The sequence below is a fragment of the Camelina sativa genome, chromosome 11, assembly GCF_030686135.1.
Source record: "Camelina sativa cultivar CO46 ecotype springtype chromosome 11, ASM3068613v1".
NCBI classification, from domain to species: domain Eukaryota; kingdom Viridiplantae; phylum Streptophyta; class Magnoliopsida; order Brassicales; family Brassicaceae; genus Camelina; species Camelina sativa.
The window spans coordinates 7,876,167-7,900,878 of NC_141890.1; the positions used below are offsets into that span (position 1 = coordinate 7,876,167).

A 24,712-nucleotide genomic window follows, 5' to 3' on the forward strand; every position below is an offset into this window, starting at 1 on the left:
CTCAAGAAAAAACAGAATGCACAGCATAAATAGAAAGAAAACAAGGAGTCAATCATCACTCGACAGATGTGGAATTATGCATGTTGATCCCTTTTAGTGACATAAACCCATCCGAGAATCAAAGCACTATTCCAGAGTTTGTATATTGTGATAATACAAAAAAGCTAAACGAAACTAACAACAAACAAGTACTGAAAGTGAATGCTAATGAAGCCCTGCAAATGTCTTAGCTCGATAAAGTGATTCCTTCTAGAGAGTGGTCTTTTTGCCGAATCTTTAATCAAAGAGTTGCTTTTGCTACTCCATATACAGTTACAGAAGCTTTGCTGATTGATATAAACCTCATCACTATTGACCTTGTTTCTTGAAGCTCAAATCGACATCTTCATTCATCTGCAGCCAACAAAACGCTCGAATAGTTGTGACTTTGAGAAAGCTTTTCTATCCTGTTGGATTCAAGGGTTTTCAAAACTTACCGATTTCTCAACTTCTTTGGCTTTATCTTCGTTGAACCCGAGCTTCTCCAAAATCTGGCGGGCTGCTGAATCCTTTTGAGACCAAATCCCCAGAAGCAAGTATGCCGTGGTTAGTTCACCATCCACAGCTAATGAACAAACAGTTTCAGTTAGATATACAATATAATGGATAGGAAACAACGAGGATCAGACAAATATTAAGAAGGTGTTGTTTATGCACACCAGATTTATTCTTCTCATCAATGGCCCAGGCAATGGCCTTTTGAGCTGGCTCAGTTAGAGGAGGATGCTCTGGGCTGAAAAAGTACATGTCTGATTTACCTAGCAGGCTTATCGTCTCATCTCGCACCTTAAAAAGTGTGACTCCATTCCCCCTGAGGAACTTAGCAACTGTGCTAGTGCCTGAAATGAGAAAAAGAGACTATAACAAGGTTAATAAACGTCAGTAAATCACAGAATGTCACCATAACTGCCTTTTGAATAACAGAACTAAGAGCTGTGGAATGTAAAGGTCTATTTCTGATGACTCTACCCAATTCAATTCCCCTTGCTTGTTTTTCAACAAGAAACAGATACGCATTCCACAACTGAAGTACTGAACATAACGTTTCAGTTTTTTCTTTGTGGTTAAGTTACAAAAAGATAGTAGCAAAAATCTCATCCCACATGGATTTTGTTTTTATAGGAACAAACAGAGCCAAAACTTAAAAGCTCAGAATCAGTTAAGCAGGTGAACTGAAGCACAAAGTGAGACAGAGAAATCTTTACCAGCATTATCTTATACAGTTCTCTTAAAACAAAATGTAAGACTTTCAGTTTCCTGTTTTCACTTTTGACAATAAAAAGTCTCCTCTAACAAGCAATATAAGTCATTCCACAACTGAATAAACAGAATAACGTTGTTAATGAATAAGAGAAGCAAAAACATTTCCCATAGGAACACCCAATCATTGAAACCCTCGCTTATACATATGTTAGATTAAGTAAGCTCAGATGACTTGAAGCACACACTTAGGCTAAAGCAATCTTCCCAGAGCCTATTACTGTAAACAACTAACTCCTCGAAACGAAATCCAAGCTTTGAACAATGACAAAACATATATATATATATATATATATATATATCACCCAGAAACCAGAATCTGAACTAGACGACGCAGTAACCAAAAAGCTGAAGCAAATACAAGTCTCAGGAATCACAAACCTTCGACTAAGATACCCATGAGAATGGCTTCAGTCCCTGTGCTTGGATACTTGAGCTTCCTAGCCTCCAATTCCCCCATTGCAAGTGATTTTATAGCTCTCGCTGACCATCTAAAAACGAAACAGATAAACCTCCCATCAAAACAATTCAAACCTAGAATTGTGGATACGTAGTTTCGTGTGAACTCACTTTGGGATCTTATCTGAAGAACCATTCTCCGGTTGCCTGAAAAAAAATTCAACCTTACAACCCTAAGCTTCCAATTTCCGTGGTAAAGAAAAAAACCCAGAAAAATATAAAGATGTATGCCAAATCAAAAACTCACGCAGTTGGGACGTTTAAGACTGTGCTGGCCGAGGTCAAGCACCTGTGCTTGGAGACGAAGCTGCGTCGCGACGGTTGTGTCACCAGAAGCTTCTTACCTAACAGAGAAGAAGTAAGCGGAATCGGAGAAGAAGAAGAAGAAGAAGAAGACGAAGAGGAGAAAGATCCGTTTTGTCTGGAAACAAAGATCCGAGGATTAGAGAGCGTCAATGGGATAAACGATAGCGTGTACGACGCCATTTTCACTCTGAAGTTGAATCAAAGCTCTTGGGTGAGAGAGTGGTAGAGAGATAGACGACTATTACAGACCAAACTGTTTTTGCAAATCAACCCCTCAATTTTACATAAGTTATAACATTTCGACTAGTATGAATATAATAACCTCAACTCATAACTCCAAACTCCATTTAAGTAAAAAAAAAATATAACTTTCAATCTCAAGAAGTATAGTGGAACATATATGATCTGAAACAATCCTAATCCTAACTCACCCTGGCTGGCAAACAAATCTACAAGTGAGTTTTATAATATTCGGTTTATCAGTAGTAATCAAGAATCAGATTCATAGTGTATATAAGTCATGTAGTGTAGTATTTTGCTCTCTCAGCCTTGACTTTTCAAACCAAGTCAAATTGATGAGCTTTTCCTTTTCATGCCTTCCAAGTCTCTCCTTATCAGTTCCAATACCATTTCGTTCCATGTATCGACCGGACCTGGCATGCACCAGTGCAAGCAGTCCTGAGGCGGAGGCCGTCCATCTGGTCCCCTTTTAGTGATCTTGTTCGGGTCAGGGTTCCTGTACGGACCAGGATGACCATCGTGGCGATATCCAAATGCCTCTGTAATATCCATCAGCTTTAATTTTGGCTTCAAGTTATCTGCGACTGTATCCACGGCTTGGTTATATCCCGTCGCCTGCTTCTCGTGCATTATCTCTGTGAATCCGTTTTTCACTAGTTTCCCCGAAACGATGGGTTCTTCTTTCCCGGTGCATGAACCACCTGTGTTCCAAGCACCACCCTCGTAGTGATCAGGTGAGAATGTTCTCACAATGGTCAAACCGCTGTAGTTCGGGTGTGTAGCCATGGACTTAAGGATTGTTTCAACTGATATTCCGAATGCATCCACGTTATTGACTTTCATTGGTTTTGATTTGTCTGGCCACCATAATTGGCCTCCCACAATCTCGTCTTTCAATATGTAGACAGACTGCTTTGCAAACCAGTGCCCTGATGACAGGACAACCACGTCGAATTTCGGGATAGCTTCCATTATGCGCTCATCAGGAAGATCCAGCTTTAGTTTTGTGACACCTTCAGAAGCATAATCGAATTTTTCGTTGAACTGATGGACGAGCCAAGATGACCATATACGGGCAATCATTACTGATGATTTCTTAAAATACCACCTCTGCATCTTTCGGCTCCCTCGATTGACTGGTGTTTCAACCTGAAAACAGCAACCTACGTACGTTTATATAATATACACGTTCATGAAGCTGAATAAAGTAACACAATAGATCTTTTATACTGGTTTTTTCACCAATATTTGAATTACTTGCCTGCCAAAGAAGGCACAACATGGACTCCATCTGATTTCGAGCTACTGAATCTCCTATAAAGGCTAGTGTCTTGTGACTCATTAATTCAAGAAATTTCCTGGCATCAAACCGAGGAAGGTCACACTGAGACGGTTTCCATCTCCAATTCTCATATCCCTTGTCAGGTCTTCCATTGCCCTGGCAGTTCTGCATCTGCGTCAGGACAGGGCAAGAGTTGTTTGTGTACAGAGGTCCCCCAGGGTCATAAAACCAACTACCTTGATACAAATCACACTCTACAAACAATCAAAGAATTGAGTAAGCCATAAACTCATAATAGTTATATAAAACGTGGAACAGCTAGAATCCTGAGAAGCAAGGAAAACTGACAAGAACAAAGCTATGAAACCACATTTCTTACTCCAATTCACCAAAACATAGAGAACTCTCAACCAAATGCCCTAAGAAAGCCTATAAAGTTCAAATCCTAGAACAATATGCTCAGACCACCTTTTCAGAGCCCAGAACTCACTATCTGCTCCCTAACCAACTGAAAAACTCTTAATCTGCTACATTCAGTCCTTGGCTAGAATAGATACACTAGCCTATAGCTAAGAGTTAAGCCGCTGAACTTCTTTAGTACTGTCACAAACACAAGCCTTTTGCCATAGAAATGCAAAACTCAATGTATAACATTCCCTTACCCGTTTCTTTGTTTATATCAAATTAAGCTACCATAAATCAAGATGTTCCAAATAGGCGAAATGCTACGTAAATTGGATCTAGAGTGTTTAAAGAGAACAGTACCAGGTTCTGAAGACGCAGTTTCAGAGGAGTCATCATCATGTGGAGGAGCTGATGATGAACTTGGAGTTTCTTCAGCCTTGGTGTCATTGGCTTCACCTTCATCTGACGGAACATTAATCTTCTCAGTTGTATCCAAAGAAACCTTTTCCTCTTTTTCTTGTGTCAAAGGTTGTTTCTCCACCTGCCTACCACTATCGAAATCTGGAGGTGGCAAGTTTTTGCTAACGTCACCTGGTGAGCCTGAGCTAGAATCAGGAGTCGGATTGCTATCAAACGCATTGATGTCGCTACTCTTCTGAAGGCCTTTTACAGTATGGTTGCTCAAAATCAAAGGAACTTCAACCTGTTCAGGAGTCCCAAATCCATAAAACACGCCACCGACTGAAGAACCGTTTGGATACGAAAGACGAAGCAACAATCCGAAAACAAAAAACGAAGCCAATCCGCCTATGGCAATGGCAGTAGTAGACACCCTCCGAGGGAATCCAGCGGCGAATATAGAATTCCTAGGAGAACCAAAAGCCATGGCTAACCCCCCTTAAGATACCCAGAACAAAGAAGAACAGAGCCTCTCTATAGGTGATGATAAGCCACTACTATCACCATTCCTTCAAACAAAAATGTGTATTCTTCAGTAACCATGCAAAATCCTCCCACTGAACTAAAGCGCAATAGATCTCCTCTTCTTCAGGATCGAAAACACTGAAATCTGGAAAAGTAACTCAATCAAAATCAAAATCATCGATCTTAATAGATTTAAACTCAATCTAATAAAGGTAACTTTTGTGAAACATTCCATCTAATTGCACAAATCAGGAATCAAAATCCAGAAAATAATGTGAATACAACTCAGATTCAGCTCCCAAAAAAGCATTACGTATGCTTCACCGTCAGATTATTCACAAGATTCATCTTCATCACGACGAGAGAATAGATCCAAAAACGAACAAAGAACAAAAGAGAAACTAAGGTACCTTGAAACACCGAGTCACCAGAAAAATAGCAAATGATCTGAAGATCTTCCTTGTTCGTCTTGTTCGTTAAGCGAGCTCGTCGCTCAGAAGAAGAAGATTCACAAGAAATCAACAACAGTGAAGAATAGTAACAAAAAAAAATTAAACAAAAAAGGTTAGTTATATATAATTAAAGTTTTTAAACCAAGTTTTAATTAATTAATTATCTCCCCTCCGGAAATAATTAAGGGAGCACGAAATCGATTTTTTTAATCATTTGTTTTCTTCTTTCGGAGCCATTAACGCCGTCCGTGTGTGTGAATGAATTGTGATCTAAGCGATCGAGACGGCGCGTAGACAACCACGCGTCATATGTTAAGTTACCATACTACCCATTCGTGTTGTTACCTCCAAAGAGGTCAACACCGCATGCGTAGTTTTCGAATTTTTGCCGATATCGTTCTTCGTAAACGGGTACGAGTAATCATATATATAAACGTAAAATGTAATGAACCAACCAACCAGAAAAAAAAAAACTTAATTTATTGATGAATATTGCAGCATTGCATTTCTTAATACAATTTCATCATAACAGACAAAAAAAAATGACTTGAAAAAATAGCTTCAATTTTGGAGGTCTCCAAAACTAGGCATAAAGTTTTGATCGATCAGCGCGACAGCAAAAACCATATACTACAACCTAACATGATGATGATGACTAATACACCGGTGGGGATTGCCATAAATTTTATGAGATCTGCTGATTCCATTTTGTTTCTCTTAAAAGGCCACGATTTATTTATTTTTTTTACTCGTGTTTTCTTCTTCTTTTTTACATACGTATAGTTGCTAACTATACCTATATACTGTATATCTATTTTCAAATACAACTCATCTATTAAATTTTTAGGTTTTACATTTGGTCACTAAAGAATGATTAACTAGCAAAAATGGAAACTTTACATTTAGTCATTAAGGAGAATAAACTAGGAAAAATGGAAATGTTTACTATATTACGAATTTACCATACTTTATTGATCCTCATATAAACACATACGTACACAAGCATCTAATGGTTTAGGGCTACTACAATAGTTTACCATTTTTTATTTCAATACATTCTAAATTTTCAATTTGTATATATTTAGTTCATCTTCTTTCTTACCTTAACACTTCTCTTGCGCCCTAAATGCGAAATTGCTTTTAGTAAACATAATATTATAAGATTGTTTTTGATGGGCTGGACTTTTTTATGATTTGAGAATTGATTCGTAAATGTTCGACTAAGTTATCCAAGAATAACATATTTGATGAGTGCATTTGTGAGCGGAATTATAGTTCGTGCTAGTCAATCGAGACGGCACGTAGTTTCCAAGGTCAACAACGGCACATGTGTAGATGTCGAATTTGTGATATCAGATCAAGTTTTGTTCATTGTTATTGCCTTATTGGGTAACGACCATCGATGAGTTGTTTCGTGATAATACATAGTTTTATTTTCTTTTTGAGTAGTAACTACTTCATACGTACCTTCATTAATCCAAGTAGTAACTTGAGGCTGAAACCCCTACAACAGTAGTGCCTCCATAACGAGTAGTAGGTGATTATATTAATTTTTTTACATATGTATATATGCATAGTACTGATTTAAGGCCAACACAGTAACTTGACATTTGATTTCAGAACATTCTGAAACTTTGATATTTTAGGACTTCTTGCTTACAAATAAAAAAAAGGAAGAAAGAAGAAATGGTCACTCACAAAAACTCTTACTGTGCTGTCTGTGAACGAATTATAGATTCTGCTAGTTAATGTAGGACATGTAGTTACTAGTTTCTACTCCTAGTAGCACAGGTATATATTATTTGAATAATTGCTACTAAACCAACTGTTTGTAAATCTATACGTTATGCACATAATCCCCGTTTAAATATTAAAACTATGTCCAATCGGTTGAAAAAGTCAACCAAGCTAGCTAGAAAACAAGTTTTTAAAACCTTTTAATTCGCTCATAACTCTTTTTTAAGAATTTTTTTTAATCAAAAATATTCAAAAGTCGGTCACTAGTTATTAAACTTCTTTTTATTTGTGTGTACTTGTTCTTATTTTTTTGACAACCGACATGCATTCCATTCATTAAAATAAAGTTCTATGATCCCTTCCCGAATCAAATATGGATTGGTGATCTTTTTAGATATAAATATACTCATTTATTTACCTACGTATAAGATAAGTAAATTGGACTCGCTTCTGAACGGATGCACAATAATAGACGACAATATACATGATGAGATTCCTTTTTTTTTTTGTCAACTAATGTAGAAGATATTACACATCGCTTAATTTTCAGGTGATGACAAACCAGAGAATCTCCTAAAAGAGATAAGGTTACGAGTTACGAGTATATAATTTTACGCGCTTAAACACCCCATTCATTCATTGACCAAAACTAAATCTTATACAGCTTCGTTTCTATATTCTCAAGTGGACGTTGATATGTCATATATATACATGTATTTAATTAGCACATTGACATTTGACTAACATATTTAGTAAGCTCATTGACATGTCACATGCAGGGTTGATTCTAAAAATATCGAGAGTCCTAATCGAAATACAGAACAGGCCTTATTTTTTTAATGGAACTATAATCAAACTTCTAGTTATAGCAACATTTTTATTGGTAATGGAAAATTACTGAACTAATGAGTAATGAAACGTGCATGGTTAGTTAAACGTTATCTGTTTCTTTTTCTTTTCTTTTTTTTTCATAATTTTCTATAAAATTTACAACCTATACACCTAACTAATACATCATGTATGTCTTTCTTTTCTTTTTTCATACAATGCATTTTTTTTAGTGTGAATTATTGGTCTAAAACATATCAAATATAATGTTTTGTAAACTTGAGTGTGTCGCTGAGGCCTGAGAATATATTATCCTATCATAAATAATTAAATATGGTGCATATGGAGCTATCTTTTGTGGATCTATGTGTTAACAGTTAGTTAGATCAGATCAATTGATATCATTTGTAATGATGTAACAAGACCAAAATAAAATCATAGTTAATATTTTTTGGGAGTTTTGACTTTTGATTGTTTAATTGTGGAGGAAAACAAATTCATGTAATTTGTTGGCTAAGTTAAGACTTAAGACCTGGTCTACCTCTCTAAAACAAACCTTTCAGCATCACTCAAACCCCAAAAGTCAAAAACTCGAGTATCCTTTTTTCCATTTTTGTTCCAAAGACAGAAAAGATTCTTAAATTGAGACTCTCACTGTACACACTTCGACATCTAAGAGACAAATTGAATAAACAAAAAAGGTTCTGAAAATTGTGAAGAAGAGAAAACGAAGAATGAGATTTGGAAAGGAGTTTGTGTCTCAAATGATCCCAGAATGGCAAGAAGCTTACATAGATTACGCACACCTCAAAACCATTCTTCAAGACATCCAAGCTTCCAGGAAGAATTCAGATTCCAATAGCCAGAACACTCCTTCCTTCGCACGCAACCTAACCAGACGGTACAACCGCGACACCTCGGTCTTTGAGAATCACGACATTGTCGTCAACACTGTGATACGGGACGAAGAAGAGCTCGAGACGACGACGACGACGACCTACGAGACTACGTTTTTGAAGGCCGGGGAAGCAGGTGGAGACTTTGAGGTTACCTTCTTTAGAACCCTAGATCGAGAATTCAACAAGGTGAATAACTTTTACAGGCTGAAAGTGGAGACAGCGAGGAATGAGGCTCTGGCTTTGAACAAACAGATGGATGCTTTGATTGCTTTCAGACACAAAGTTATGGATGTAAAGAAACCTTCTGTCTTTGATTCAGTTTCAGTAGACATCAATGGCTTAGCTTCTGAGGTTGGATCATCTTCCAAGTCTAGAGAACACAGTAAGTGAGTTTCAATTCTCACTTCCTGTTTTAATTTCAGTTTTTTTGCTTTGTGGAGATTAATTTTTTTATAAATCTTAATGTTTTGATTAATCAGGAGTAGCGTTAGCTGATCTAATGAGGAACGATGATGACACATCGAAAGAGAGTATTCTTGAGCGCATCAGGATGAACAAGACTCGAGAAATTACTCCTCTGTCCGCAATAAAAACCATCCTCAAGGTCCGTAAGCAGGACGAGCTCAAATTCACAAGAGAGAATCTCAAGGAAGTCGAGAAGCGACTTCAGATAGCGTTCATTGAGTTCTATCAGAAGCTTCGACATCTTAAAAATTACAGCTTCTTGAACGCTTCTGCTGTTTCCAAGATCATGAAGAAGTATGATAAGGTACTTAACATTATTTTGACAAGCTTTTTTTTTAGTGACATTTACCCAAGTTTAATATAATGGTTGATATGTTCTCCTCTTTAGATAGCCAAACGAAATGCTGCGAAACTGTATATGGAAATGGTGGATAGGTCTTACCTCAGTAGCTCCGATGAAGTAAGCATATTTAAGTTTTTTTATAATACAACTTATTCTTCTTCTATCTACAAAAAATGCAACTTGAGCTTTGACGATGTGCAGGTTCATCAACATTTGCTTAAAGTTGAGTCTATTTTCATTGAACACTTCTCCAATTCAAACCGGAGGCAAGGGATGAGCCTCTTAAGACCAAAAATAAACAAAGAACGTCATCTTATAACGTTTTCCACCGGTATACATAGAAACACTACAATATCAAATCTTTGACATGTATTGTCAAGACTAGTTCATCATTTTGTTCTGTTTTCTGTTTTGTGTTGTTTTTTCTAGGCTTCTTTTTTGGCTGTGGTGTATCTCTCATAGTAGCTCTTGGTTTGATCATCCATGCCCGTAATATCATGGGAACACTGGGACAAAGAACTTATATGGAAACAATGTTCCCTCTTTATAGGTCAGTGAAACGACCATATACAAACCAAACACTTCCTCTGTAACATTCTTGAGAAGATATATATATATATACATTTCATTTGCAGGTTCTTTGGGTTTGTAGTTTTGCACATGATCATGTACGCTGCTAATATTTACTTCTGGAGGCGATACCGTGTGAATTACTCCTTCATCTTTGGATTCAAACAAGGAACTGAACTTGGTTACAGACATGTTCTACTTCTCAGCTTTGGTCTTGGTACACTTTCTTTGTGTGCTGTCTTAGTAAACCTTGACATGGAAATGGATGCTGAAACAAAAGACTACAGAACAGTCACCGAACTTGTTCCCCTCTTTCTCCTCGTCGTAAGTTCCTTCTCTATCTCTCTCTCTCATTACAATTCACAACTTAATCCTTAATTTGCGTTTGATTGAGATCTGTTCCTCTGCACATTACAGCTAGTGATCGCCATTGTTCTCTGCCCCTTAAACATTTTGTATCGGTCCAGCCGATACTTCTTCCTCGCAGTCCTGTTCCGCTGCATCGCTGCACCATTTTACACGGTACCAACAACAACTTCTGATACTCATTTGAACCAAATCACATTAAATAAAATGTTACCATTCTTGCAGGTGAATCTTCCGGACTTTTTCTTGGCAGATCAGCTAACAAGCCAGGTCTGAGAAGATTAAATACTCCAAAACTCGTTCCATACTTATTTTGATTGAGGACTTCTGATTTAAATAATCAATGCAGGTACAAGCTCTGAGGAGTCTAGAGTTCTACATGTGTTACTATGGATTTGGAGATTTCAGACACAGAAGACGAAACACGTGCACATCAAACATTGGATTCACAACATTCTACTTCATCGTTGCCGTCATACCTTACTGGTTACGACTTCTTCAGTGCATTCGAAGAATAATAGAAGAAAAAGATCTGTGTCATGGGTACAATGCCATCAAGTATCTCTTAACCATCATCGCAGCTTGTCTCAGAACAGCTTACACTCTAAACAGAGGAACCACATGGAACATCACAGCTTGGGTATTCTCGGGAGTTGCAACGTTTTACGGAACTTATTGGGACATTGTAGTTGACTGGGGATTGCTTCAAAGAGGATGTAAAAACAGTTTCTTGAGAGACAAGCTTCTTGTTCCTCACAAAACCGTGTACTACGCTGCAATGGTGAGAGCTAACAACAATATCCTCTGTTTTTGTCTTTTCTCTCTTAACATTATTGTGAAGAGTGTAGCTTCATGTACTTGGCAGGTCCTGAATGTTTTGTTGAGGCTAGTGTGGCTGCAAACAGTATTGAATCTGAAATTCTCTTTCTTGCATAGAGAAACTATGGTGGCCCTTCTGGCTTGCCTTGAGATCATACGCAGAGGTATCTGGAGCTTCTTCAGGTAAGCTTCAAACACTGAGAAAACGTGTTTTCGGTGGATCTACATCTACACACAATTAAAATTAAATTTTGTTTTTGTTTTTGATTAGGCTGGAGAATGAGCATTTGAACAACGTTGGGAGATACAGAGCGTTCAAAACTGTACCGTTACCGTTCAACTACGAGGAAGACGGAGATCATAACAATTAGCTGCTTCCCAAGAAATACTTGGTCTTGAATACCCTTTAACAAAAAAAAAAAAAAAAAAAAAAGAAATACTTGGTTTTTACCAAAATACCTTTGATACAAACACTTGACCTAACTTGGTTAAAGAATACAACAAAACGCAGAAGAAAAAGGACACTCGTACCCGTTTGCACACTACCCCTTCAGATTTTGACAAGATAAGCATCATGTCATTCTAGTGTCACAAGATAAGCATCATGTCAAACAAGTGAAAACCCGGAGGCAATGTGAAAACATAGTTAGCCAAACTATCCGCCAAACGGTTCGCTTCCCTATACACGTGAGAAATGCGTACTATCCAGTCACGCGACATCAAGCCATACCACAAATGTACTAGGAAGGACAAAATTTGTGAATCATTGATCCATGTCGTTAAAAAACCTACCACTATCTCGAAGTCTATCTCCAGTTCCACCCGCCTATACCGTCTTTCCCAAGCCACATACAACCCATAATACGCCCCCATAACTCTGCTAATGGTGCTGAACATATACCGATGTTCAACAAGAATCCCACACACCAGTTGCCGTCGTGATCCCGTACAATCCCGCCCGCCGCAACTAACCCCGAGTTCCCACGAGACGCCCCATCCGTGTTCAGCTTTACCCAACCCTCCCCAGGTGGTTTCCACTTAATCAGTCGTTCTTCCCTACCAGCTGGATTCGGATCTCCCAAAAGAGCTGAATGTGCTCGAGTAACCTCATGTCCCATCTCTATCAAAAATGTCACTCTGTCCCGACAACCACCTGGTGTGTTAAGCCACCACTTTCCATATACGAGTGAAAAACTTCTCCATGTCTTGTCGGAGTGCCTTATTGCGAATAAGGAGCCAATATGCGGATTTAACTATAAAGTTTCTATCATGTTACCGAATCTCTAAATTGGACTTAAAATTATTTAATAGTGGAAGTGTTAAATAAACCCAAAATTATAGTATTTTTCAATATTTATCGTTTTGTCCAAAAAAATAAAGTATCTTTTTGAGACCAATGATGGGCTTGAATGGATCTTTAAGGTTTGTGAAGGCCCAAAGATGATAGCGCGTTTGGGTAAAAGCGTCGAAATATCTGGAAACCGCTTAAATTAAATCTCTCTGATATTATAAAGGCTCGCCTGCACAAAACCTTCGATTAGGGTTTTAGTCTTCCTCATAACAAAAGTTGCCGCTTCGATTCCTAGGAGTTCATCGTCGTCTAGCTGAAATGGGTTTCTGGGGTTAGTTAGTTTCTCTCTTCTCAATGTGTTCTTTGATTTGATTTTGAGATTTTCGCTTACAATACGGTTCTTGGGTTCTGATTATGTGCTCTTAACATATATGCAGGACTTGAAGTGAAACCTGGGAAACCTCAACCTTACAATCCCAAAAACGAACAAGGAAAGATTCACGTCACACAGGTACTATAATCTTGTTCCTTGTTCCTTTTAAATCGTTAAAGTTGGAACTAATTTTGTATCTTTGTGTAGACTTAGTTGTGAGAGTCGGAAAGTGTTGTTGATATGTATGTTTTTTGCTATTGTTATTATTCAGGCAACACTAGGTTCTGGTTTTGCCAAAGAGAAGAGTGTGATTCAGTGTTCCATAGGAGACAAGGCTCCTGTTTTCTTGTGCTCACTGTTGCCAAACAAGATTGAATGCTGCCCTCTGAATCTCGAGTTTGACGATGATGATGAGCCTATCGAGTTCTCTGTGACTGGTGACAGAAGTATTTACCTGTCTGGATTCTTGGAGTATTATGATGAGGATGAGGATCAAGATGATTATGAGGAGGATGAAGATGATGGTTCGTATCCTTTTTTTTAATTGTTTCTAGCTTCCTTTGCAAAATGATTCTTTCTTGTTTTAAATTATTTTCCCATTCTTTCTTAAAGTTTTCATTGCGACTATAGTAGAGATGGTGTTGAAATCGGTGAATCTGAGTCGGACTATTCATGTGAATATGATAGTGAAGAGGATCAGTTGGATAAATTTGAAGACTTCCTTGATACCAGTCTTGAAATGTATCGGAATGCTTCTGCCCCAAAGAGTGGAGGTACTTTTTCTTACAGAGATGCTTATCAGATATGAATAGTATCTTAGTACTTCTCGTTTAGCTTCTTTTTTGCTTGAATCGTCCCTCTTGTCTTATTGCTACAAGGTTTCAAAAAGATGATTTAGCTTTTCAATCGTATATCTGTAAACTTGAACTGGGTGGCTCCAGGGTGCAGATCCGCTTCTACATTTGTGTTTAATAGTCATATTGACATATGATATGTACTTTTTCTGTTGATATAACTCTTAATAATTTCTTTGCTAGTTGTAATTGAGGAGATTGAAGATGAAGAGAAACCTGCCAAAGATAGTAAGACAAAACGAACCAAGAAGAGTCAAGCTAGCGAAGCTGAGAATGCAAAGAAACAAATCGTCCCCGTTGAGAGTGCCCATGTTCCAGTTCTGGAAAGCGAAGATGAGGATGAAGACGGTTTACCTATTCCCAAAGGAGAAGCATCTGAACCAGAGAATAAGTCGGGTGAGAAGATGGACTTAGATAATGAAGAACAAGGTAGCAACAAGAAAAGGAAGGCCAAGGCTCCTGAGCAAGATGGTGGACTAGAAAGGTACTTTTCTCTTTGATCTCTGCTCACTCTAAAGATATTGTGAACATATTTTTTATTAGAAAAAATATGGTGGGGATATGAAATTGTTTCAAAATCTATTTCAGTGGAAACAAGAGCAAAAAGAAGAAAAATCAGAAAGAAAAGAAGAAAGAGGAAAATGCCTCAGAGGCTGATGAACAAGTTCAGACTGGAAATGTGCTCAAAAAGCAGGAAACAAGCCAAGTTTCTCAGTAAGTAGATATTTAAATGATTAGGATACACGTAAAGAAGGCTTTATATATCTACAACGATTCTTTCAAACCTTTTCTCGACTAACAAATTTCTGTGCTCCTTATGGTATTATTGCAGGGGTGAAAGCTCCCAGACCCCAACTAAATCTGCTGAGAAGAAAAACAAGAAGAAGAAAAAGAACTCAAGTCAGGAAGCTACTACGGAGAATAACACCATTTCTAGTAGTGCTGAGAAGCAAACCCAAGTGGACTCCAAGTCTTCTCAAGTACGGACACACCCAAATGGGCTCAAAATTGAAGAGTTGAGCATGGGCAAGCCAAACGGAAAGAGAGCTGATCCTGGAAAACAGGTATGCACACTTATAGTCAGACATTTGCATACATGATATTAGATGATTGCTGCAATGTCATATATAGATTATGCAACAACATGGTAGTGTGATAAGAATGTGGGTATTTAGAGAATTGGCATCGGATATGAAGTGAGCAAACTATAACCCCTATTCACATTAGATAGGGAAGTGAACAAACTAATGCCCCTAAGAGCACCCAAACCACTAATTAGTGGTGAAGTCTACCCTATTGTCTTTGTGTGTGTTCAAATTTTTTTGGAGCTCATTCTATTGTCTCTGAGTGCAGGTTTTTGTCCGCTATATTGGAAAGCTTCAAAAGAATTGGAAGATTTTCGATTCCAACATTGGAAAATCACCTTTTAAGTTCCGTCTAGGTTTGTGTTTATAACTGGATTCAAAAATAAGAGCTTTGGAAATTGGTTGTGTGACTGGTACTTGATGCTAATGTGTTTGATGTAACACGCAGGTGTTGGACAAGTCATTAAGGGATGGGATGTTGGCGTTAATGGTAACCTAATTTCTTACTTGTTTTCTTCACTCTGTTCAACTGTAAAATCATGTCGTTTTGATCACATGTTTTTTTGAATTTCACAGGCATGCGTGTTGGTGACAAAAGAAGGCTTACAATTCCTCCATCAATGGGGTAAATCATTTTGAATTTATCTTCTTTTTCTTTTCCTTTGTGATTGTGATGTTATGTTTGAACATATAATGGGATGAAAACATTATTTTCTGGCTTACAGGTATGGTACGAAAGGTTCTGCTCCTCAGATTCCTCCTAACGCTTGGCTGTCGTTTGAAGTCGAACTGGTTAATGTTCAATAAAACTTCCTTGAATTCATAGAAACCTTTCAAAGATTGAATCCATGATGGGAGATATGTGAAAGGCGTTGTAGCTGCCAAAGAATGAATCTTTTCTCTCTAACTCTTGCTCTTTTTAAAATGATTTGTGGTTTCCATCAGACAATAACATTTGTTACAAGTTTTGGTGTTCTGTTTCCTTGCTTCATTGTTTTCCTATTCCAGATATCTTTTCCCGACCTATTTACAATTGTGTAAAAACCATAACTGGAATCGTATCAGACTGGTTCCATACTAGATCTGATTTTTACTATATTATTCACAAACCAAATACAAGTTGTTTAAAAATTTAACTAAATTCTGGATTAAACACCTCAATTAAAAAACGAAGCATATCCATCAAATGATTCATATGTGGAAGTCTCTCTCAATGGGTCTCTTACGTCAAATCAAAGTTACGAACGAACTTGTCATTTTGGTACCGTCAGAAAAGACTTTGACTGGTTTCTTGTTCTGCAATCTTTTGACCCATTTTTTGTTTTTTTACATGTTAACATTGATGATCCTCAAGACGTCACTATCGAAAGAGTGCCAAAAAAAAAAAAAAAAAGCAACTTGAACTACAAATTATATAACCAACAGAGATATACTAGAGTTTCAGAACAAAGATTGATTACATAAACAAGATTTATCATCCTTTTCTTAACTAAGAAACTACCTCAATAGGATTCATAGAGTTCTCTACTATTCTAAACGCAATAAAACCACAACATAGTACTCCTTTAACCATGATTCTCTGAAAGAGACAAGCTTAAGTTCTTCTCAATAGCAGAACTGACCTTCTTCAATATCTTTTGCCACTCTGTCTCCTCCCCTGTTTCACACATTTTCAATTAATCGTTACATGTAAACTTTTTTAATTACAAGACAAAAGAAAGATGTTAATTTTAAGTATTAGTACCTTGGATACATGCTTCTCCAGTAAGCTTCCTTCTAGCTTCTTTCAAGAACGAAACCACTATAGGATTCATTCTGTTATCATCCGCTCTAAGACAAATGTCTCCAACTTTTGCAGATGTGACTTGGTTAGCCCAAGGACCTTGTTTCCAGAAAACTTTGAAACTGCACCCACACACTTCGCTCCCTTCCTCGTCACGTTCATGCTTCGTTCTCTCAACCTACGCACAAAGAATAAACCGGATCAAGATTCTTTCAAAAACATTTAAACACCGGGACTACTAATTTCAAGACTCACCGTGACGACGATGGCGTCGTAGAACTTGACGTCGCCGGTGACGGAAGGGAACGTGGCGCAGACCTTGGTTCCATCAGTGACAGTGGGACACTCAGTGTCTTGCATCTGAACAGAACAAGCTCGAAACCTCTCTTCAAACTCTTGAACCTCGTCGGAGCTCTTGAAATCGTCCGACGGGTAAAACTCGTCGTAGTCACAAGTGAACCCGTTGAAGCTAATCAAGAGAGCGTCGCACATCTCCGCAACCTCAACGGCGTAACAAGCTTCGTCCTCCGGTGACCGGAACTCTAGTTCCGGCCAGTTTTCGTCACACCATTCGACGTCATCAGCGAAATCTCCGGATATCTTCGTCGGACTACTCTGATAAGACATTGGAGAGATGTGAATCTTCTTTAAAAGTGATTGAAGCGTAGTGAAGAAGACTGAAGAGTCGATGAGGCCATGCAATGAGAGTTAAAGCTAACTTTATAGAAGAAGAGCCAAAGGAGCATCTCTGTAAAAAAGTAAATTTCTCTGTTAGAGCATCATTAATCGAGAACGACTCAACGTTTCTCAAAAAAACCAAAAAAAATATTTTTTTTATAAATTATTATTATTTATTTATTTCCTCATTGCTGTTTCACTTAACAAGTGACACATGTCACACTTGTTCTGAGAATCGATTCTCAAGTGACTTGGGAAAGAAACGATTCCTTTCTTTTTTTCCTTCTCTCTCTTTCTTTTATTATTTTCTAATAAGAGTATCTGAGAGAGTTACTCCCAGTAATCATGGTCTTAGCTCTCTACCAGTCAAAATACTCTTAAAAATTACGTTTTTATCCCTTTTCCAATTGGTAGTTTTTAATCTGTGAATCCAAAGTTATCTTTTTGACTGTTTATATTATAATTTCCTAAGTTTTTTTAGAAGATAACACCAAAAGTTTGGATATTTCACAAAAGATAATTATCACAAGTTATCTTATTATACAAAGTTTGGTTCTAAAAATTAGTAACTCACCGAATCATGACACATGTTAATTTTAACGATTAAATATCAAAGTTAAAAACTCACCAGATCGTAACACGTGTCAGTTTTAATGATTACATATTCATTATTGAATAATATGTTATTTAATTAATTATTTACCAAATAATCATGAAATCCAAAAGTTTGTATCACTTATGTTTATTTGGTATAATAAAAATAAAACTTATCCTAAAGATGAGTTAAAACTTAAAACCAAATTTAAATAAGAGAAGGAAAACCTATTTTATGCATACATTTTAAAATGAAAAATTAATTTCAATCCTCAATTCTTGGTTTCTTCCGTTGATCATCAATTGGTTTTTGACGTTCGTCCCGTTTTTTGCGTTTGGTTCCACAATTGACATCGTTCGAATTTGTCTAAACACATAATGGTTAATATATTGTATTTAAAAAACATAACAAATCATAAAATATAATACTCCCTCCGTTTCAAAATATTAGATGTTTTGAGTAAAACACACAAATTAATAAATGAACACTTTAAAAAAGTTTAACCAATCACAAACAAGACTGCATAATATAAAGTATTAAACTAATCTAAAAGTTACATAGAAACTTGAAAACATCCTATATTATGAAACAAAAAAACTTCTCTAAACATTCTATATTATGAAACGGAAGGAGTACATACATTTACCTTTCTTTCTTCTATAATCTCCGAGACTGTAAAAATTTGATATAATGCATCAAAATCATACTTATTAACTTGAATCTCGAATAAATAAGTATTTCCAACATTTGAATGGACACATGTGGGAACGTCTTCTAACTCTTGTCTGTTTATAATATTTACATAGTACTATCTTTACCGTATATGCTACATCAGTTTTATATTCATTTAATTTTGATAATTTCAGTAATTGAAACTTTAACTCACGTTTTAAGACTCTTAACTATACTTTTGGTATAACATACTTAGTTGTGGAGTCAATTTGAAAAGTCATTTATCATATTCTAAAGAATAAGAAAACTAAGGCTATACATATTTGATCAAATATGGCTTTCAACTTTCTTAAAAGCGACAACATCCATTATCAAAACAAACACGTCCGAACCAAATTCAAAGCCTCGTTCGAATACCAATGTAAGCTATATAAACAATAAACAAACGCTTAAATCAAAAATTTTTATACCTTATCTTTTGCTTTGGTTTGTCAAGAATGAATTCATCCATCCGAAGAAGAATTTGAGAAAGAAATCACAAAGAAACATCAACCACTTGTCACCATGTAAATGCCCTTTTCGATTACTGTTTTGAGTCTTTTTCTCTTCAGAAACTTCTTTCAAGTTCCTTCTTATAGATCTAACATTCTTGCAATATATGTAGAGAATGAAACAAGAAAAAACAAACATGGGAGTAAAAAAAAACATGGGGAGTTAATGGGGGTGAGAGAAAAAAGAAACATGAGTTGGTGGGAAGTTACCGCACTAAATCACTAATCATCAATTAACACAGAATGTATTTAAACCGATATCGTTAACTTAACCAGAATGTATTTTCAATGTGATAACTTATTGAGTCAAAAGCATATCTATTTGAAGAAAAAAGTAAAACTGGAGGAAGCAAAGTGATAATAACTTTTCTTGAAAGAGAGTTTTGCAATCGTAAATCTTGTTTTTTCTAACATGGGGATACTACAACAATCACAAGTAGAGGGAGAGAGAACCTAAAGATAGCAGTATCTAAACATTCTGTGTTAAAAACAATCAACCAAAATCTGAAAACTCCATCATCCATCACCCTAACAAATCCGTGAAAAAGAAACCGTTTAGGATCATCAGATCAGCTCGGTATCTCGTTGTCAGATTGGCTATCGCCTCCGAATTCTTCCTCATCACCTTCTAACTCATCGTCATCTTCTTCGTCTTCCTCGCCTTCCTCTTCTCCTCCATCTCCTCCTGCTCCCCCTACTGGGATGGAACTGAAAGGATCCTTGACGTGGTTAACCGAGTTTGTGTAGTAACTGTGAACCGCATTCGTTGTGTTTGCATGCGTGTATGAAGTAGTTGGTGCAGGAAGAGCAACGGAATTGTTAAGTCTCTCGAACCTCGCTTTCCTTTCTTCTGCTGTGATGTTAAAGGAGATTGAAGATGGTTGAGCTCCGAATCTTTGCCGTCTTTCTTTTGCTAGCTCCAGCTGTGACTGCTCTTGACCCGCTACAAATGTCCCTACCATTACCTGTTGTAGTAAACCGATGTCAATACATTACTCATGTTCCGAGACCACACAAGGTCGGTGGAGATATGAACTAACCTGGACAGGACCAGCAGCAAGAAAGAGACCAGCGAGTCCTCCACCAAAGACACGACCATCTGGTCCTGCGAGACAAACACTCATGCCACCAGCTCTACTTCGAGTTCCTCCAGAGTCATTTTGCATAAACGAACCCGTCAAAGAGAGAATCTCAAAACGACCCTGATCACAAACCCAAAAACGTTTCAAGGAAACCAAATACAGAGAAGGAAACCAAATACAGAGAGGTGCATTCTTTATTTATACAAGACGAGAGAAGAAAAGAGCATTTGTACCTCATAAGTTAGAGTACCACCGGATGTCATAGACTGACGAAGCGTAACATTAGAGATAGGACCATTAGCTGAAAGGATACAGATAGCACGAGATCCTTGCTGAGAGAATGTCATTATCTTCATTGTCACATCCTGCACAAATCCAAATGTCAAGAGATCAGCTTAATCATACCTCTCCGGCGTATACAACCACATCACCAATGAATATTCAGAAAGAAAACATACCTCTCCGGCATTGACTGTCAGCACATGAGGTGTAAAGTTGGCACCAACGAAATCTGCAGTTCCTGCACCTGCGATATTGGTATCAACTGAATCCAGGGAGATGTCAATATCAAAGCTGGGAGACAACAAATCACTAAAGACTTAAACTGGCAGACACATAATTAAACTAACACAAGTATGTACTTTTTGATCTAGAAAACAAACACAAGACCATGGCATCTTTCTACTAATCCTCAAGATATTGGGAAATGTTGTGATATGCATATCGTAATCTAGTTCCACTAAAGACGTAGCCTTTATGACTTCTGACACAAAAGTTACCAACATCGTACAAGTCGAAGCCGCATAGATCCAGATGAGTCGGCATAACTAACAAAACTGCTAAACACATGTAATTTTATTAACGGACAACAATCGAAGGTTCCAAAGAGAACATAATACGTACCAGGACTTCTATCGAATTGGAACATTTGAGACTTCTTGAGCCATCGATTAGACTTGCCACGTCCTCTGCCTCTTCCTCGTTTCCTTGGAGGGAACTCCGACGTCAACGGAACGGAGGACGAGATTGGCATCGGGGAAAGAGTCACGGCGAGAGTCCCATCGGGATTATACTTTCTCGGCCTACCTCTCCTCTTTTTCAGCTGCTCAGAGGAAGCGTTCTCCGCCGGCATTGTTAAGCTAAACTGAGGAGCCGCATTATCAGCAACGGTTCCTCCTGCAAGGGAGGAGGTGGCGGCGGAGGAGACAGTGGTGGGTGGGCCCAAAAACGGGTTAGGGTTATCGGGTCGTGGTGGTGGGTCCATTGAGTAACCACCACCATCAGAAGAAGCAGCAGCAGCTTCATGATGTTGCTTCAAGCCGAAACTGCTGCTAGTGATGTTATGGTTGTTGATGATATTGGTTCCTTCTCTCTCTTCCATCCGGACATAAGATCAAGTGATTCTGTTGGGAGAGAGATTCCGACAAATCAGTAGGTAGAGATCCTCCCTTTGGAATCTTTATTATGATCACGAAAGATTCAAGATTGGTTTCTTGAAAGCTTCTTCTTGAAGTTCAAGATTCAGAAGTACTGAGTGACACAATAAAACACGAAAGATGAGATTTTTAATATTTTGGAGGAAAAAAATAAACACAGATCAATAGAAGAAGCTAAACTAAAGAAGAAAAAAACAGAGCTTCCATGGAGGAATGAATCTTAATTTCAGAAAATTCGACCTAAATCAAACATAATTACAAGCAAATGAGAAAGATCTAATTTTTATTTTATTTTTTTCAAAGGGGGGTGGTTTAAGTTGGGGGAGAAATTTCTTAACGAGTTGCAAGGGTGAAAATTAGGGTTTTGGCAAGAAATGGAAAGAGAAAAAAACAAAATAAAAATAAATAATGGGGATATTATTATAACAAAATTTTATTATATGTAGAAAAAGAAAGAGAGAGAGAAATTAGGGAAAATGTAACTGTAGGTTTGAATAAAAAAATCAAAGACTTAATTCGAATTCCTGGTTAAAGGACGAAAACTAATCCGGTTTAGTAATCTTATTTTGATATCACAACGTTAAGCTACAATTAATTTTGTAATTTGGTTATGGATACCAGGATAACCAAACAAACTGGTTTTTGTATTTATATTTTTGGTCAACGAAAATGGTTTTTGTATATAGTAAGTAAATCATTTTTGGGATTTTAAAATAGGAAAAATAAAAAGCTGTAAAGCGAAGGAGCTAACGTAACGTTTGAGCCATGCCAATTTGCCTTTTCTTTTTTTTGGTTACAATAACATTAAAGATAGAGACATATAGTAGTTGTTGTTGTATATCTTTAGTCTCTAATCACGTTGACTAAACATGAACCTTTTGACTAATATTCCTCCCTAACTCCCACAAAACTCTGTCTGTGGGTGGTCTCTGGTTCTTTTACGGACTGGGCCTGTCAGAGTCCATATACATATATATTCACATGTCTAATGAATCATCGCACGTTTGGCTTCTTTATAGATAAGATTATGATATTAAACGGTTTCTTTTGAGTAATCCACGGGACTGACGAAGCTATCACTATCCTCCTAACAGTTTTGGTCTTCATATCTAAATTGTCTTCAATGTACTTTGCCAATGAAACATTGTTAGCTTTTGTGTTAGTAGACAAGTATTTTTTGAATTTTTTTTTTTTCCATATGTTATACAAGTGTACGACATGTCGATCATACACACGTATAGTGAAACCTTAAACCTTATTGATATAGAAATACAAGTGTAATATTTCAATTATTTGGAATGAGAATTATTCTAAAATACAGGCTCGGCGCAAAGTTTAGGTAGACTCGTGCTATTTTATAAAATACACCCAAATATATCTATATTATTTTATATAAAAAAATTAACATGTAAAAACTTTTTTTGGACCCTTGGATCCTGTGCTCTTGCACCCCTAGCACATGTGCTAAAATACCATAAATCAAGTTTTCTTTACAGAAAGCATTACAACATTGTTACATTTTCAAAAACTTCACAAACATCTAGTAGGAATGTAGGATTAGTAAAAGATTTAAAAATTATTTTTTGAGGAAAATTATGTATATGGATTTTAATATATATATGGTGGTTTTAAAACACTTATATTATGCTTTTTATGATTTTAAAATTTTATATATTGATTTCTAATATGATCGACAAAATTAATTTTGGGTTTATGTGACAAACGGTTATTTATTTTTTGACGAAAAAACTTTTGCACCCAAATTTGTTTATTTTTTTTTTGTTAACCCTTCAACTGCATTGATTAAGAACTAGCAAATACAGAGTTGAAATCAGGCAAAATACATAGAGGGATTGAAAAGTATAAAGAGAACTCAACATTTCTTTCACGCTGATTTTTAACTAAATGATCCGCCAAAAGGTTCGATTGCCTTGATGTCCAGCGGAAGATAACATTATCAAATCTCGTCGACCAGCCTTTTATGTCTTTTCTCCAGTTATAGACGTCAAAATGCAGAGAAGAAGAATTGATCGCCTTGACCAACCTTTGGCAATCACCTTCAAAGATAACATTTTTATGCCCATTACTCCATGATTGTTGCATAGCAAATATTAAGCTTTGACACTCAGCTTCAAAAACTGACATAACTTTAGATCCCGTGGCTTGACCTGCATTCTTAAACTGTCCTTGATTATCTCGCACATCCAACCGGATGTTGCTTGTCTGTCAGCATTTAGAAAACTACCGTCATAATTACACTTAACCCATCCATAGGGTGGTTTTTGCCAATTAAAGTTGTTCTTTCTATTACTGCTGGTAGAACTTTGAACCTGGGTAGCAACTCGTGGGGGTGGAGGAATAATAGCTAACCATTCATCTGTTTCTTGCTTTGCTTCCTTCAACAATCTCTGCCAACTGAGATTTTTCCTCTGAAAAATGAGCTTATTACGACCTGTCCATATTTTCCAAAGAATCCAGAATGGGAGGAGGGATAGTCGATCATAGTGACTCCTCTGTTTATGAAAGTCTAAGATCGCCTTCAGTTTGTCCTCAAAGGGCTCATTTGGATTTAGAAGACTTCTGATAGGGATATTAGAACATCTCCAAATTTGCATAGCATGAGGACATGTAAAAAAAAGATGTTCAGTAGTTTCAACAACCTGATCACACTGTTTGCAAAATGGATTAGAAGAGATATGTCGTTGCACTAGTTCATCTCCTGTAGCTAGAGCACGAGAAGTCATATGCCAGAGGAAGTGCTTGAATTTTGGAGGAAGTTTTGTTTTCCAGATTTCTGTTTTTAGTTGCGGATTTCTAAAAGGAGGTCTAACTTGAAATACCTGTTCTGGAAGATGGGTTGCAAGCCAATAGCCAGACTTGACTGAGTATAAACCGTTTTTAGTGTAGTGCCATCCAAG

At 37.0% G+C, this 24,712-nt stretch overlaps 6 protein-coding genes across 8 annotated transcripts; 2 read left to right on the top strand and 4 right to left on the bottom strand.

Moving 5' to 3' along the window:
• Positions 1-30: 30 nt before the first annotated feature.
• LOC104722431 (ATP-dependent Clp protease ATP-binding subunit CLPT1, chloroplastic) lies at positions 31-2,277 on the bottom strand. Its single transcript, XM_010440587.3, has 6 exons — positions 2,006-2,277; positions 1,870-1,905; positions 1,681-1,790; positions 699-878; positions 477-604; positions 31-393 (listed from the first exon to the last, which is right to left on the bottom strand). The coding sequence occupies exons 1-6, from the start codon at positions 2,242-2,244 to the stop codon at positions 349-351; spliced, it is 738 nt and encodes a 245-aa protein (XP_010438889.1). The 5' UTR covers positions 2,245-2,277; the 3' UTR covers positions 31-348.
• Positions 2,278-2,410: 133 nt separating this feature from the next.
• On the bottom strand, positions 2,411-5,760 carry LOC104722432 (protein trichome birefringence-like 18). The gene is made up of 4 exons (XM_010440588.3): positions 5,326-5,760; positions 4,352-5,060; positions 3,566-3,840; positions 2,411-3,453 (listed from the first exon to the last, which is right to left on the bottom strand). The coding sequence occupies exons 2-4, from the start codon at positions 4,875-4,877 to the stop codon at positions 2,632-2,634; spliced, it is 1,623 nt and encodes a 540-aa protein (XP_010438890.2). The 5' UTR covers positions 4,878-5,060; positions 5,326-5,760; the 3' UTR covers positions 2,411-2,631.
• A 2,719-nt stretch (positions 5,761-8,479) lies between these two features.
• Positions 8,480-11,985, top strand: LOC104722433 (phosphate transporter PHO1 homolog 4). The gene is made up of 11 exons (XM_010440589.2): positions 8,480-9,213; positions 9,311-9,600; positions 9,685-9,756; positions 9,841-9,970; positions 10,069-10,189; positions 10,275-10,533; positions 10,627-10,731; positions 10,801-10,845; positions 10,925-11,356; positions 11,441-11,577; positions 11,666-11,985. The coding sequence occupies exons 1-11, from the start codon at positions 8,667-8,669 to the stop codon at positions 11,763-11,765; spliced, it is 2,238 nt and encodes a 745-aa protein (XP_010438891.1). The 5' UTR covers positions 8,480-8,666; the 3' UTR covers positions 11,766-11,985.
• Positions 11,986-12,877: 892 nt separating this feature from the next.
• LOC104722434 (peptidyl-prolyl cis-trans isomerase FKBP53-like) lies at positions 12,878-16,111 on the top strand. 2 transcript variants are annotated; one of them, XM_010440590.3, is made up of 11 exons: positions 12,878-13,016; positions 13,123-13,196; positions 13,330-13,586; positions 13,692-13,831; positions 14,096-14,396; positions 14,501-14,626; positions 14,745-14,976; positions 15,266-15,353; positions 15,446-15,487; positions 15,574-15,622; positions 15,723-16,111. In XM_010440590.3, exons 1-11 carry the CDS (start codon positions 13,004-13,006, stop codon positions 15,802-15,804), a joined length of 1,404 nt encoding a protein of 467 aa, XP_010438892.2. In that variant the 5' UTR covers positions 12,878-13,003; the 3' UTR covers positions 15,805-16,111. The 2 variants fall into 2 exon arrangements, with proteins under 2 accessions (XP_010438892.2, XP_087331960.1); XM_087475834.1 differs by having other exon boundaries at positions 12,913-13,016; positions 13,330-13,582; positions 13,671-13,831.
• A 268-nt stretch (positions 16,112-16,379) lies between these two features.
• On the bottom strand, positions 16,380-17,561 carry LOC104722435 (uncharacterized). The gene is made up of 3 exons (XM_010440592.3): positions 17,036-17,561; positions 16,742-16,958; positions 16,380-16,654 (listed from the first exon to the last, which is right to left on the bottom strand). The coding sequence occupies exons 1-3, from the start codon at positions 17,405-17,407 to the stop codon at positions 16,563-16,565; spliced, it is 681 nt and encodes a 226-aa protein (XP_010438894.1). The 5' UTR covers positions 17,408-17,561; the 3' UTR covers positions 16,380-16,562.
• Positions 17,562-19,629: 2,068 nt separating this feature from the next.
• LOC104722436 (AT-hook motif nuclear-localized protein 3) lies at positions 19,630-22,278 on the bottom strand. 2 transcript variants are annotated; one of them, XM_010440593.3, is made up of 5 exons: positions 21,262-22,278; positions 20,817-20,902; positions 20,592-20,723; positions 20,317-20,478; positions 19,630-20,241 (listed from the first exon to the last, which is right to left on the bottom strand). In XM_010440593.3, exons 1-5 carry the CDS (start codon positions 21,737-21,739, stop codon positions 19,846-19,848), a joined length of 1,254 nt encoding a protein of 417 aa, XP_010438895.1. In that variant the 5' UTR covers positions 21,740-22,278; the 3' UTR covers positions 19,630-19,845. The 2 variants fall into 2 exon arrangements, with proteins under 2 accessions (XP_010438895.1, XP_010438896.1); XM_010440594.3 differs by having other exon boundaries at positions 20,817-20,884; positions 21,262-22,190.
• Positions 22,279-24,712: the final 2,434 nt, after the last annotated feature.

Coding starts and splice junctions, on each gene's coding strand:
- LOC104722431 (XM_010440587.3), bottom strand. CDS start 2,244: ATGGCGTCGTACACGCTATCGTTTATCCCATTGACGCTCTCTAATCCT. Junction 1,791..1,869: donor TCTTCAGATAAGATCCCAAA/GTGAGTTCACAC, acceptor TTTCGTTTTTAG/ATGGTCAGCGAGAGCTATAA. Junction 605..698: donor TGATGAGAAGAATAAATCTG/GTGTGCATAAAC, acceptor TTTGTTCATTAG/CTGTGGATGGTGAACTAACC.
- LOC104722432 (XM_010440588.3), bottom strand. CDS start 4,877: ATGGCTTTTGGTTCTCCTAGGAATTCTATATTCGCCGCTGGATTCCCT. Junction 3,841..4,351: donor AACTGCGTCTTCAGAACCTG/GTACTGTTCTCT, acceptor GATTGTTTGTAG/AGTGTGATTTGTATCAAGGT. Junction 3,454..3,565: donor TGTTGTGCCTTCTTTGGCAG/GCAAGTAATTCA, acceptor TGCTGTTTTCAG/GTTGAAACACCAGTCAATCG.
- LOC104722433 (XM_010440589.2), top strand. CDS start 8,667: ATGAGATTTGGAAAGGAGTTTGTGTCTCAAATGATCCCAGAATGGCAA. Junction 10,190..10,274: donor ACAATGTTCCCTCTTTATAG/GTCAGTGAAACG, acceptor TTTCATTTGCAG/GTTCTTTGGGTTTGTAGTTT. Junction 11,357..11,440: donor CCGTGTACTACGCTGCAATG/GTGAGAGCTAAC, acceptor TGTACTTGGCAG/GTCCTGAATGTTTTGTTGAG.
- LOC104722434 (XM_010440590.3), top strand. Junction 13,197..13,329: donor GAAAGATTCACGTCACACAG/GTACTATAATCT, acceptor GTTATTATTCAG/GCAACACTAGGTTCTGGTTT. Junction 13,832..14,095: donor TTCTGCCCCAAAGAGTGGAG/GTACTTTTTCTT, acceptor TTTCTTTGCTAG/TTGTAATTGAGGAGATTGAA.
- LOC104722435 (XM_010440592.3), bottom strand. CDS start 17,407: ATGTCTTATCAGAGTAGTCCGACGAAGATATCCGGAGATTTCGCTGAT. Junction 16,959..17,035: donor ACGACGCCATCGTCGTCACG/GTGAGTCTTGAA, acceptor CTTTGTGCGTAG/GTTGAGAGAACGAAGCATGA. Junction 16,655..16,741: donor TGGAGAAGCATGTATCCAAG/GTACTAATACTT, acceptor TGTGTGAAACAG/GGGAGGAGACAGAGTGGCAA.
- LOC104722436 (XM_010440593.3), bottom strand. CDS start 21,739: ATGGAAGAGAGAGAAGGAACCAATATCATCAACAACCATAACATCACT. Junction 20,903..21,261: donor CCAATTCGATAGAAGTCCTG/GTACGTATTATG, acceptor CCCTGGATTCAG/TTGATACCAATATCGCAGGT. Junction 20,724..20,816: donor TGACAGTCAATGCCGGAGAG/GTATGTTTTCTT, acceptor GGATTTGTGCAG/GATGTGACAATGAAGATAAT.